Source organism: Mesitornis unicolor, unplaced genomic scaffold (genome assembly GCF_000695765.1).
Source record: "Mesitornis unicolor isolate BGI_N332 unplaced genomic scaffold, ASM69576v1 scaffold7078, whole genome shotgun sequence".
NCBI classification, from domain to species: Eukaryota; Metazoa; Chordata; class Aves; order Mesitornithiformes; family Mesitornithidae; genus Mesitornis; species Mesitornis unicolor.
The window spans coordinates 11441-24535 of NW_010203751.1; the positions used below are offsets into that span (position 1 = coordinate 11441).

General features: G+C 48.5%; 2 protein-coding genes across 2 annotated transcripts in view; both read right to left on the minus strand.

The window, feature by feature from the left end:
• MRPL38 (mitochondrial ribosomal protein L38) overlaps positions 1-118 on the minus strand; it is a 4098-nt gene extending 3980 nt beyond the window's left edge. Inside the window, exon 1 of the mRNA XM_010190820.1 lies at positions 52-118. Coding sequence (XP_010189122.1) covers positions 52-118 — 67 coding nt within the window. The remainder of the gene's footprint in view (positions 1-51) is intronic.
• Positions 119-7160: 7042 nt separating this feature from the next.
• FBF1 (Fas (TNFRSF6) binding factor 1) lies at positions 7161-12785 on the minus strand (the record flags this gene model as incomplete). Its single annotated transcript, XM_010190822.1, has 10 exons — positions 7161-7289; positions 7851-7975; positions 8302-8434; positions 8543-8680; positions 8804-8980; positions 9709-9894; positions 10286-10408; positions 10512-10630; positions 11726-11865; positions 12678-12785. Coding segments are annotated over 10 exons (1378 nt in total), but the record flags the coding sequence as incomplete, so codon positions are not given.
• Between the last annotated feature and the right edge of the window lie 310 nt (positions 12786-13095).

Below are 13095 nucleotides of genomic sequence, written 5' to 3' on the forward strand. Positions count from 1 at the left end.
CTTCCACTGCCCACCCGCCGGGGAACCGGGGCTTCCCGGCCCGCGTCTCACCGGCCGTGCTGAAGGCCCGCCCGCCCCGGACGCCGCACAGCGCCGCGCTCAGTAAGGGCGCCGCCATGCTGCACACCGCCTTCAGGGAAGGCCCCCGTTACCACAACGACAGGGGCTGCGCCGCGCAAGGCCTGGCTTAGAAAGCCCCCGCTGCCGCAGCAACGGGGCTGCCTCCGCAGCGCCTGTCTCGAAACTAGACAGCAGCCAGGTTTCTTCAGGAAAAGGCCAAAAAAGGAAAAGCTGGAGTTGCCTGTGAACTGCGGCCCATCCTCGGGTGCTGGGGAACCTCAGCACAGCTCCGAGGTGTTGTCCCAAAAAATAAGCATTGTTTTACCCGGTGAAAAAAACCCCAGCGCGGAGATTATTTGTTTTCTTGCAATTCTGTGCAGAGATGGGTGCTGGGTGGTAACTCTACAACACTAGCGCCCCTTCCATGAGACACAGAAGTACTTTTACACACCAAAATTTGCAAAACTCCCTTATCTCTACATGTACCTGTGTGGTTTGCAAACTAACTCTTCACTTCCATTTAAAGTGGTAGTGGTTCTGGTTTTTATCATCCATGCTCAAAGGGTAAGGGGTTTCATGAGTCGGGGTCTTCCTAGTCTAAATGTGGGTATTTTAGCATGCTAATGAGGTACATTTGCAATAAATTCAATTAGTCAGCTCTTTCTAATCTCTGTTCTACTCCTTGTGATTAACACTCAAGGTTAAAGGTGTTAATGGCTTGCATCTTTCCTTCAGCTCCCTTTTGTCTAAGATAAGCTAAGAAAACACCGTCTTCATAGGTAATTCTGACCTGTCTTGGACACCAAGGATGAGGTCGATAAGCTCCTCAGGGTGCTCTGCCCTTTTCTGATACCACCACCCAGCCTTGCAGCTTGGCCAAACCTCTGCGACCCACCCCTCCCCCATCCTGGTTTACTGGGACAGAATTTTAGTCAGGTTTTTATGTTCAGGGAAATTGCAATTTTGTGAGGACTACAATACTCTTTTTCATGGGAACAAAGTGATAATGTCACCAAAAAGCCAGGATGAAAAGACCACCAATGTGATGCACATAAGCAGATGCTTCTTTATTATGGCTGGGTGCAAAGAGGAATAGTTTCACCAACAATGCACACCTTGCCTGGTGAGTTTACACATTATAAAGGATACATACATGCATATGCATGAAATTTCCCGTTGCTAATTAAAATAACTCCTCCTGTTCCCAATCATGCACAGTGTTGACAGAAATTGGGTCTGGGGTGGCTCTGTAGCCACCCACAGACCCCAGACTTAAAAGAGAGACACCCTCCAACGTCCTTGGGTCAAACACTTGGCTAGAAAAGCTGAGGGGCCTGTTTCACATAACAAAAGTTTAAGGCTCCAGTAAACTTTAAAGCAATAAACTTTTCATTCTTGATTCACTTTAGAGAATGGGGCATTGCTGGTGATCACTGGCTTGGTTGCTTGGTTGTTTGGTTATACCTTTAGTAGATGTACTTTTGTTAGATACACTTTTAGATAGATATACTTTTAGTGGATATACTTTTCAGTGGATAAAACAAACAGTAACTAAAATAGGGCCTGGGCTATGCATAGGTTCATTAGCAGCTTTAACATTTCTAAAAGAGATTCTAACATTTGATAGAGAGAACTGTAACACTTATAAAGAAAATTATAGCTTGGGGCTAACACAGCTTGGGGGAATAACGCTTAAGAGCTAACAGGATAGCAATTATTTAGCTGAAGCAATAGATCTTAGGTCACTGTGTAAAGGGAGGTAGGCTACAGACAGTTCCTGATAAGGCCAAGGATGTCCTGCCTGAAGCTCTTACGGCTTCTGATAACAACAACATTCCAGCCGGCTGTGGGAGAAATGCCAAGGGTCCAGGGAGCATGCACAAGGAACAAAGGTGAAGAGCTTAGTAGGGAAAAGGACTCTCCGAGACCCCGGCCCACGACCACCAGGAGGCACTGCGCAGGTGTGACCGGACTTCTCAGAAAAAGACCGCCTTTTTGGGGAAAGGCTATGAATATGTACAGACGTTTTTGCATAGTAATGAATATGCAACACTTTACTGTATAAAGGCTAAGACAAGCTGCCACAGAAGGCGCACACGAATTAGGAGGAAAAGATTCCCCCGTGTGCCAGCGCACCTTAATAAACATATCTACTTTACAACCTCACAGGTTGTGGAGTCTTCTTTCTGCGGGTCACATTTATTTCTCCTATATCTGTAACAATAAGACACTTTGTTATCATTTTGATATGATGGTCTTGAGATAAACAGGAGGGAGAGCGGAAACCTAGGACAGTTGACCCCCAGCTGGCTCCAGGCTGACCAGTTAGGATTATTTTATACCATAAATGTCACACTCACTATAAATGAGGGAGTTTGCTGGGCATGGTCCTTCTTCTTCCTTTCTTCCATTTCAAGAGGGACTTGTCTACTGTCTTATCCCTAAGCCCTACTCCCCCACAATACTGGCTGAGTATAACTCAGCGTATTTTATATTAATACTGTTATTAATATTAGTTTTTAGTATTATTATTTCATTAAATCTATTTCTATTTCAACTCATTGATATGACCACAGAAAAGATGTCTTTACAAAATAGGGATATGCCTCAAAGGCATCACAAAAACCAGCATATGGTGACAAGAGATTAGAGAGGAACAGTCAGAATCAACTTCGCCTTGTCCATATGTAACCATCAACCATTACTAGAGCTTGTTCAGTATAGCTTACTGAAACCCGTTGAAACCTCAGCTTTTGCAAAACAGTACTATGGAGCAATATAGCTTAAAAGAACCAATCAGAACTTCAGGTAACCGTGAGAGTTGACTGAAACCAGTTGAAACCACAGAAGTTGAAAGCAATGTAAACTTGTGAACTTTCAAGTTAATTGCACATGCTTAGTAGGTTTATGAACATTAACTTCTCCACCCTGGGCAGCATAAATTACAAGTTAATGATACATGCGATGTATGTAATGGGAGGGGGTACTTATTAAGGAGAAACATGTAATAGGTGCTTTGGGAAGTCTGGACCTTCTGAGTACATCAGCCAGGGAGGAAAGGGAGAGGGATACTGAGGTCAGGAAACTAGGATAAAAAGTTCTCCATGAATCTCCTTTCCTTTTCCTGACCCCCCTCTTTGGGTGCAGAGGAGACAATGGGTGATGCAACTGTACAAACCACAACAACAGTGTAAACCCCCAATGCCTTAGGTTTCACAGCCCCGCAGCAGGCAGCTGCCTGTCTGAGAGCGGGCAGCACGGAAATATAAAGATCTGCAAATCGAGCAACCGTGGTGGTCTTATTTCAAACCGTAGCAAAGCAACAGAAAGTGCCCAAATTCGTGTGTAATAGGACCCTACTTTGTTTTAACTATTGTCCACAAGCAGGATCTGTAACAACTACTGTCTACAAGCAGGCTCCACAGCAGGATATAAGATTAAAGAGTAATTGAGTGGGAGCTGATAGAGTGAAGATTAGTTACCTCTAGTTACCTTAGATAACTATAACACTAAAAACCACACCTTCAGGAAGAGACTTCACATGTAAATGCAGGACCACCTTAGTATAATGAGCTGGAGAGAGGCCGGCAGAAGGGTTTCTGTGATGTAACTGTAGGTCTCCAATCAGGTCTTTTGCTGTAAATTTTGTGTCCCATGTCATATATAAGACCACCCGCGCTTCCCAGAGGTGTGTTGGCTGCGTTAGATGCCTGCCTGGCACCCTTTTCTGTGCAGAACTCAAATAAAAGCAAATAGCTCAGCTCAGTGTGGCTGACTGGCTTTTGCACACTGGGCGAAGAACCCAGATTTGGGACAACAGTTCTGGCAACCCAGATGGGACAGCCATAAGGTCTTGCCCACCTCACCTTGGCATTGTGGGCAGGACTCCGGCACACACCGACCGGATCCCCTCCGGCATCGGAGCAGTGGGCGACTCAACGGTGCAACACCCGGGAGAGATATTTGTGCAAAAGGGGGGCGAACTCCTGGCTTGGTGAGTAGCCCATTTAATTATTTCCGTGGGAAATTACCAAGTCGCACATAGACGCTTGGTAGCAGGGAAAAACGTTCCCTTTGCTGGCAAATCGAGTCAGAGCTGAGTGCGCAGAAGGAAAATCTTGGATTGGGTGTAAGTGGAATACACTACCATGGGATCAAACCAATGCACAATTCCTCCCCATAGCCCTTTGGGCTGTATTTTAGAGAACTGGAATGAGTTCAGCAGTGAGTGGATGACTCAGGGGAAAATGAAAAAATACTGTAATCAGAGGTGGCCAAATCGTAATTTGGATAGTAGAAGAACGTGGCCTATGAATGGGTCTCTACAATTTAATATTATAATGCAATTAAGGCAATTTTGTGAATTTTTTGGGAAATGGGATGAAGTTCCATAAGTTGATGGTTTTATGACTTTGTATAGAAATCCAAATATTCAGAAAAAGTATGGATTGGGAGATTTATTAATACCATGTGGTGAAGAGAAGAAAAAGCAAGGGCGTACATGTTGCAGAGGGTATGAGCAGGAGAGTGTGAAGGTACCAGTTCCCTCTTCCCCACCCCTGTGTAACAGTGGGACAGGAGCAGACAAAGACCAGGAGACAGAAAAGGGAAAAGAACACAGGAGATGAAAACTGCAGCATTACTGTGAGAAGCACTCAGGGACAGTCCCAGGCAGTGATGAAGGCACTCTTGAGACAAGTGGCAGAAGCAGACCTTCAGTTTTTGTATGTGTCCCACTCACCACTACTGACCTGGTAAACTGGAAACAGTCTGTTGGTTCACACCGAGAGAACCCTACAGGAATGTATCAGCTTTTAGAGACTATTGTGCTGACCCACAACCTGAACTGGAGGGACATGCAGATTCTACTGATGATCTTTTCCACCGCAGAGGAGAGAAAAATGGTGCTAGATAAGGCGAAAGAAACGGGAGAGCAAACAAATTGGCAAGAGGATCCTAGTCAATATTTGCCTTTGAGAGAAGATCCAGAATGGGATCTGAATACTTCATTTGGAAAAATTAAACTGAAACAGTACCAGCAGCTGATACTACATGGGATACAGCATGCAGTCCCTAAACGTAAAGATCTGTCTAAACTAGATCAAGTTAGACAAGAACATGATGAAAGTCTGTTGGCTTTCTATGAGAGATTATGTGAGGCAGCTAAAAAGTGGACTGATTGAAATCCAGAAAACGAGGCACACGGAGGTGTGTTCAGCATGATGTTTGTACACCATTCATCCCACGATATAAGAGTTGCAGAAAGCATTAGATGAATCAGGATGGATGTCTATCTCTCTGTTAATTGGAATTGCTTATAAGGTGTATGATAACAGAGAGGAAAAGAAAAAGGAGGAGGAACAAGCAAGAATGAAAATGTAGGCTTCTCTTCTAGCCGCAGCAGTTTCAGACAGAAGAGGTGAGGTGAGCAGATGGAGAAGGGGAAGTCATGGAGGGCGAGGGAGAAGTCCTGGAGCACGAAGAGGCCCTCCTTTGGGTCTAAATCAATGTGCCATTTGTAGACAGGAAGGGCACTGGAAAAATGAATGCCCCAGTAGACAAGGAATGAATTGGTCAGGGAATATGAGTGTCATGGTAACACAATTTACTGCAACTCGCAGGAAATACTACTAAAACAAGAGGTAGAAGAATGCTTAGAGTCAAAGTGAAAGGGATGTTTCCTGCAGAATTGTGTACAATTTGTGATCTGTATCCTACCCACAAAATGCAAAAAATTATCACACTTTGATACCCCCTCTCACTTAAAAAATGTAGTAAGACAGAGTCAGCAATTTATGCACGGGCACATACTAAGCTTCCCTTAGAATGGTTTCTTATACCTACATTCCTGCCAATATCACTGAAGGACCTTGTTCTAGGGGAAGATCAATTCCATTATTCCCTCATAAAAAGGATTTTCAAACAGAAGGCGGCAAAAGACAGAAAAAACAGACTCATGTTCTACCACAGAACTGAGATTCTCAAGTAACTTTGGAGGCCAAGTGAAATGACAACTGCAGCAGTTCTAGCACCAGATTTAGGATTATCCATGAAGTATCACACAACAAAAAGAATTGCATGTGCATGGGTGGAAAATGTGATTTTATACCTCCCAAGTTGGAGCAGATTTGGGTGAAGAAATGGAATGGTGAAGAAATGGGTGAAGTATGGGAAGCTACTTTAGAAAATAGAGTTGCAGTTGACTATCTGCTTTTGAGCCATAATCATGGGTGGGAAGAGTTTAAGGAAATGGGCTGCTTTAATTAAACAGCTAATTCTCAATTAGTAGAAGACCAAGAATCAGGAAAGAATTTGTTACGAAAATCACAACATGAGACTGATGGGAAAAGTACAAACGTTATCCATAAGTCTCAAAGGGGGGATTTGATGTAAAAAGTATAAAAATTTGCAAATTGGGCAACCTTGACTGTCTGTCTGAAAATCCTGAAAGAAGAATGAGAAGTCTCTAAACCTAATGTCTGCAAACCTCTGCCTGGAGGCTAGCTATGGTTCAAACAGGAACCACAGCAGGATAAAGGATTAAACAGTTACTTAGTGGGAGCTGATGGGATGGACCTTTAATTACCTTTAGAGAATTATACTACTAAAAACCACACTCTTAAATGTAGGACCACCTTAGTATAATGAGCTGGACAGATGTTTAGACATGCACAGAACAATTTCTATGATACAAACGTAGGTCACCAATCAGGTATTTTACTACAGATTCTTCCTTGCTGCTATTTCCTATATAAGATCGCCTGCCTTTCCCAGAGGTGTGCTGGCTGTGTTAGCTGCCTGGCACCCATTTCTGTACAGAACAGAAATAAAAACAAGTATCTTGACTCAGTGTGGTTGATTGGCTTTTGCACACTAGGTGAAGAACCCTCATTTAGGGACAACAGCATGGCTGACTAAATCCACCTCCACCAGGGCAAATGCCTCCCAGCAGTGCCGGCCTGGTGTCCACTGGCACGTGCCTTGAGGGATGGGGGTCTGACCAACTGTGTCTTCAGAGTCTGTGGGGATGGACTGCACACTCTGAACCCTCTGAGATTGTTTTTTAAAGAGAAGGACAGCTCCTCAGCTGAGAAATGGGACTATTTATTGTTTGTTTTCCTCCCCCATGTGGAGGGCACAGCAGCCTTCTGTGAGGATGGACAGGTGTTGTAGGGGGCTTTCTTCAGGGACTCCAGGAAGAAATCCTCATCCTCTAAGAAATCGTGGTCCTGAGAAGAGAGGGATGGATGGGATGGACATCAGGGAGTGCCACAGAAACAGGGCCACAGTCCAGGGTGTGACTCGCTCACGAGTCAGGGAAGTAGCCCAAACCCTCCTTCATGCAGTGGGCAGGTACTCATCTGTTGTATCCCCTGGGGCATATGGGCTCCTCCCCAGAGCCCCGAACCTCACACTCTTGAGTGAGACCCACAGAGGAAGCCTCAAAGAGCATCCCCGCCTGGAGAAGGACCCAGCAAGGAAGCAGGGGGCTGATGGGAGAGGATGGGGACATCACGGAGCCAGAGTCCAGCAGAGCTGGCTTCTCCCATTGAGCCAAAGACATTATCAGTGAGCCTGAGACAAGCTGTAAGGATCCACGGGTCCCTGCTTCTGCTATTACTCCTCTAGGGGCCCCAGCCTTCTGCAAGCCCACCCAGCCCTGCAGCTCAGTAATGACCTTAGGAGACACCCCAGCTTGTGGCTGTCAAGCCCAAATCAGGTTTCACCCAGCCCTGCTCCCACTCAGCTGGTTCAAAGCCCCTTCCAGTCCTGGACCACTACCACCTCACCTGCTGGGCCCTGAGCTTCAGCAGCAGCAGCTGGGCATGGAGCTCAGTGGAGCCGGCCATGGCCAGGGCTTCTCTGCTACCCCTTGGGCTGTGCCGAGGGAGTGCTCTGACAGGAGGTGGAAAGCCTGGAAGAGAAACTGCAGACAACAGAGAATTCCTGGATTTGCTGCCTGCATGTCCCTGCAGCAGGGTCCTCCACAACCTCCTACTGCAAATGGGCATTAACACACCTGCCTCTCCCTTCCTGCCTCCTCTACTCCCCTGCTGGCACTGCCCTGGCTCAGAAAGCTCCACTGAGCTCCTTCAGAGGCGGCCAGCTCACATTTGCGTTTTATACAGAAGGGAACCATAACAGCCCCCAGGGACATCCCAAGTCTCCAGAGAAGAGGAATACAAGTACAGCTGCCCCCCAGCATGTCCCTTCCCATCAGCAGCATGCAGGAAGCCTTACACAGCGGGCTGGAGAGACCTTTCATAGGGGCACTGACGTCCCGCTCTGTGGTCAGCAGCATCATGGGATTCCTGGGCAGCTCCTCACGTAGCTGTTCGAGCTGGCTCCTCTGGTGAGCCATGCTCAGCCGGTCCTGTCCCATCCCCAGGAGAAAGGCAGAGAGAGAAGCTGTTGGCAAAGGTTCAGGCCCTTGGCACACTGCTGCCCACAGGCCAAGAAGGAAAGGTGATGAGGTATTTGCCTCGTGCAGACGCTGTTCCTGCTGCTTCAGCTTTTCCAGGTGCTGCTGCATGACCTGCAGCCTGGTCTGCTGCTCAGACTCCATCCTGCGTGCCTCCTGCAGGGCATGCTCCCCTTCCTCGTACTTCTGGGACGAGAGCTGCAAGGCAGAGCAGCTGGAAAAGCTGGCGACAGGATTAGGATTCATGACTTTAGAAGGGGTCTGAAGCTTTGCTGCTGGCTCCTGTACAGCTGTCAACTGCAGCACAGATGCTCCGCTTACCTTGGTCATGATTTTAACCTCCTCCTGCTGCTGCTCAATGCAGAGTGTGGCCCTCTTCACCTTCTCCTTCTGCAGCCTCAGCTCCTGCCAGGCCTCATCCAGCAGCTGCCTGTCCCTTGCCAGCTGCTCCTCCTTGGCTTTCAGCTCGTAGCCTCGTATCTTCATCTCTGCCTGCTCCTAGGATGGGCATGGGGGAAACTGATGCATTATCTGCCCTGTCCTGGACACCGTCTCATGTCTTCCCAAGCAATAGGAGAGATCTGCCCCTGTTGAGCTTCTCATGCGTGTCAGCTAGAGGTGCAGAGCAACACAACCAGGTACTTGTTGGGACATCATCATCTCAACCTTGGGGACCAAGGCTGGCAGAGCTGGGACTGTACAGACACCTTCTCCAGAAAGTGAGTCCCTCACCATGTTGCACACCCTAAAACATGCTCAAGCCATGACCGTTTGTCAGCAATGGAAATGTGCAGCCCAAATTGTTATTTTCCACCCTGGTAGCCTTAAAAATGCAGCTCTGCTGCACTGTGTGTGCCACATATCCCCACTAGACAGTCCCAGGTGGGAGCAGAACTGGTTCTGGACACATCCTCATGGCACAGGGAGCTTTTGTCTAACCCACCATGGGGGTTTCCTCTTACCAGACTTACAATGGAGGTGGCTGCACCTGGTTTGGCTGCCCAGACACGCCACAGATGAAGGGGAGAGACAGAGATGACTGATGCTTCAGTCAGCATCTAAACCAGGCTGGGCTGTTCTTTTAACAGCCTGACTCTCAACACCCCGAGTGACTTCATGTCTCAGACACCTGAAGGCAACTCTGAACATCTCCTCTGAAGGCAGGACCCATCCCTGAGCCTGCCAGGTGGTGCTGGAGGCCACAGGATGGGGGTCTGCTGTGGTACCTTGGCCAGACTCATGATGGTGCCCTCTCTCTGGGAGTCCATCTTCAGGGCTCGGTCGATCTCACACTCAATCTGCTTCTTGCTCAGCTGCTGCCGGGTGTGAAATTCAGTCCACTCAACTGCCAGCTTCCGTCGCTCCTCTGAACACTTCTGCAGAACCGACTTCTGCTCCTCCAGCAAAGCGCTCTGGAGAGCATCGCAGGAGAAGGAAAGAGAAACCACCAAGTCCCATTCACTGTAGGGTTTTTCTCCTTTAACCCACCTCTGCCACTGAACCCCACACAACATCTAGAGGCTGGTTCAAGCTCATGGTGCCTGATGTGCATGGAGAGCTCTGGCCACACGCTTCTTGAGAACCAGCATGCATCATGCACCCACACAGCAGCCTCTTGCATCCATGTACTAGAGGACTGGTATGATTACGATTCACCACAAGACCAGGTGTGTAACCGAGGAGGCAGAAGAAAGATGCTGCAGCCCAGCACCCAGCTCTTTTCTCCACCAGAAACTGCAGTGCAGCCCCGGTTGGACTCATGGGACATGTGAAAAGCACCTGGAGATGTCTACCCCGCCTCACCTTTGCCCTCTCCAGCTCTGCTCGCTCCATGGACAACTGCTGGGTCACGACTCGCCGCTGCTCCTCCAGTGAGTGCTGCAGTGACTCCACCTTGGACTGCTCCATCGTCGCCCTCCATCGTTCCTGGGTCCAGACACAGCAGAGACAGGAAACTCCAGTGGGCAAGATGTACACCCCATTCCCAGACAGAGGGCTGACCCGGGTAGAGGGCACAGCGTGGCCTCACCTGCTCCAGCAGCCGAGTCTGCTCGCCCAGCCTTGCCTCCATTTTAGCAATCACCTCCTGGAGTCGGCTGCGCTCCTCCTCCATGTCCCTCTGCTGCTGTGACAGCCTGTCCTGGAGCACTGGGGAGAGGCAGCAGCAGGGCCATGAGCAGCACGTGGTGGGAACTCCCCTCTGTTCACATCACGTTCACAGAACAACTGCGCGTGTTTGTGCTCATCACTTTCTGCACGTTCCCAGGACACTGCTTTGTAAAGGGGACACCCTGAGATGTCCAGTGACCACGGCAGGCAAGGCTTTGCCAGCCTCAGCTCCCAGCTCTGGCTGACTCGGAGCAACTTTTCCCTGTTTTCTTGGTGTTCCCAGCCCTTGCAGGGACCCTGCAGCTGTTTTGGTCCAGAGCAATGTGGAATGTGAGGGACAAGGCTTGTGGGTGTTGGGTACAGAATAACAAAAGCAGAGGCTGAGCCCTGTGTCTATCTTGTGCACTGGACTGGACCTTATGAAAGGCAAGACCTGAGCTACTTGTTCATCTTGGTGCCTGGCAGTCCAGCACTGAATCAACTGAGTGACACCTGGGCTGAGGGGGAGGCCTCACAGCCTGATGTTCCTCTGGTGAAGCTAAGCACACCATCTTTAATTGCCTCTGTACCAAACTCTGTGCCACTTGGAGGAAGGCAAGAACTCCACTACAGGAGGGGTCGATGGGCTTGGACCTCTCTCCTCCCCACACAGGGACGCCTTCTTGGTGACAATCACAATAATTAACTATAGCGTTAAAATATTCCTCTATGCTGGCTTGTTCTAGTACGTGCATGAACAATGGTAGTTAACGTTACAGAGATACACATTTATATTTTGGGATGATGTACATACTCATGTAAGACAGTGCAGTTATTGCTGGCAATTCCAAATCTAAATATTATTATCTCTTGCCTTCATAAATTATCTATCTGCTTCAACTTTGCAAAACTGTTTCTGTGAAAGTCCCGGAGGGGGCTCCAACAGGCAAATGCCGACTCTGACAAGTGGCTGCACACGTCATCCCTCAGACGTAAACCACTGACCACGTCTGGGACTAGGAGTGGATTCAGCCACACCAAGACGCCTCTCTGAGAAGGAGATTAGAAAGCAAGAGGGGCCACTCTGAACCTCTCAACGAGAAGGCTTTCCACCGCCAGCCAACTCATACTCTTAATGCAACAAGGAAGACGTACCCTTGAGCTGCTTGTCCCGTTGCTGTGCCCCCATGGCCAGCTCCTGGGAGGTGGTGTGGTGCGTGGCCTCCACCTTGTGCGAGAGGTCGTGCAGGTCACTGGAGAACTTCTCCATCTGCTCGATGACGCCATTCAGAGACCTGCGGAGAGGAGCAAGGGGAGGGTCACCCCTGTGGGACACAGTTCATCTCACCATGATGGAGAGGGAGGTATGTGGTGGGCCAAAGGCCAGGCAGCTCAGCCGTCCTGGTTTTGCTGGGACAGAATCATAGAATCAATTTGCTCTTCAGTAAAGCTGCATTTCTGAGAAGACTGCAGTACTTGATTTTATGGGAGTAATTGTGATAACACACTTCACTGTAGTTTTTGGCCAACGCTGGTATGCAGTGATCAAGGTCTTTAGCAATTTCAAGTTGGCCAGGTGCAGAAGCTGGGGGAAGTGAAAGCCAGGGCAGTGGACCTAAGCTGGCCAACAGAATTACTCCATACCATAAACGTCATGCTCATTATAAACTGGGAATTTTGCTGGGGACAGCCCTCTTTCCTCAATGGTCAGTATCCCTGGAGGGTCTCGCTTATTGTTCTGCTTCTGAAGCCTGCTCCCCTACTTGTTATAACCACCATATAGGCTGAGTGTAAGTCTGTGTCTTTTGTATTAATGCTCTTATTAATACTGGTTCTTATTATTTTATTAAGTAGGTTTCTATTTTAACCCACGATTTCCTTTTCCTGGGTGGGGAGGACTCATTGCATGATAGAACAGTATCTAAATGATGACACCTGCCCTGAACATATCTAGGTCACAGCAGAGAGGGGTATGGACAGATACAAAAGAGATCAGCATCCTCGGAAGCAGCAGGTGGGAGAGAGGAAGACCTCCACTCCCATGCTCCAAAGCTGGTACTCTGTAGCACAGGGACCAATGTGGGGATACAACACTGGCCGCTGGTACCTGGTGTGTGAAGTAGCGCTGGTCACTGCATCAATCTCTTGGTCTTTCAGTTGCCTCAGATGCTGGAGCTGTTCCTCATGGTCTTTCTGCATCTCTTGGACAGATGCCCTGTGGGACACAGGGAAGGAGACCATGCACCAAAGCCTGTTGCAGATGGGTGCTTCCCTGATGGGCACCATGCAAAAGGCTTGGTTGTGGGGCTGAGAACGATGTCCCTGGAGCTGAGCTGCTATGGTGGTCTGTCACAGGGCATCCCCCTGACAGGCATCCACATTTGGGATGGAGCACATCTGGGGGTTACAGGTTTCTCCTCCAAAAACTGATTTCTCATTGACCCAAACTACGTGGACATTGGTGATCATGGACCTAACTAAAAGGATTTGGGGTGGATAAAACACTGGCTTCAGGATCTTTCAAA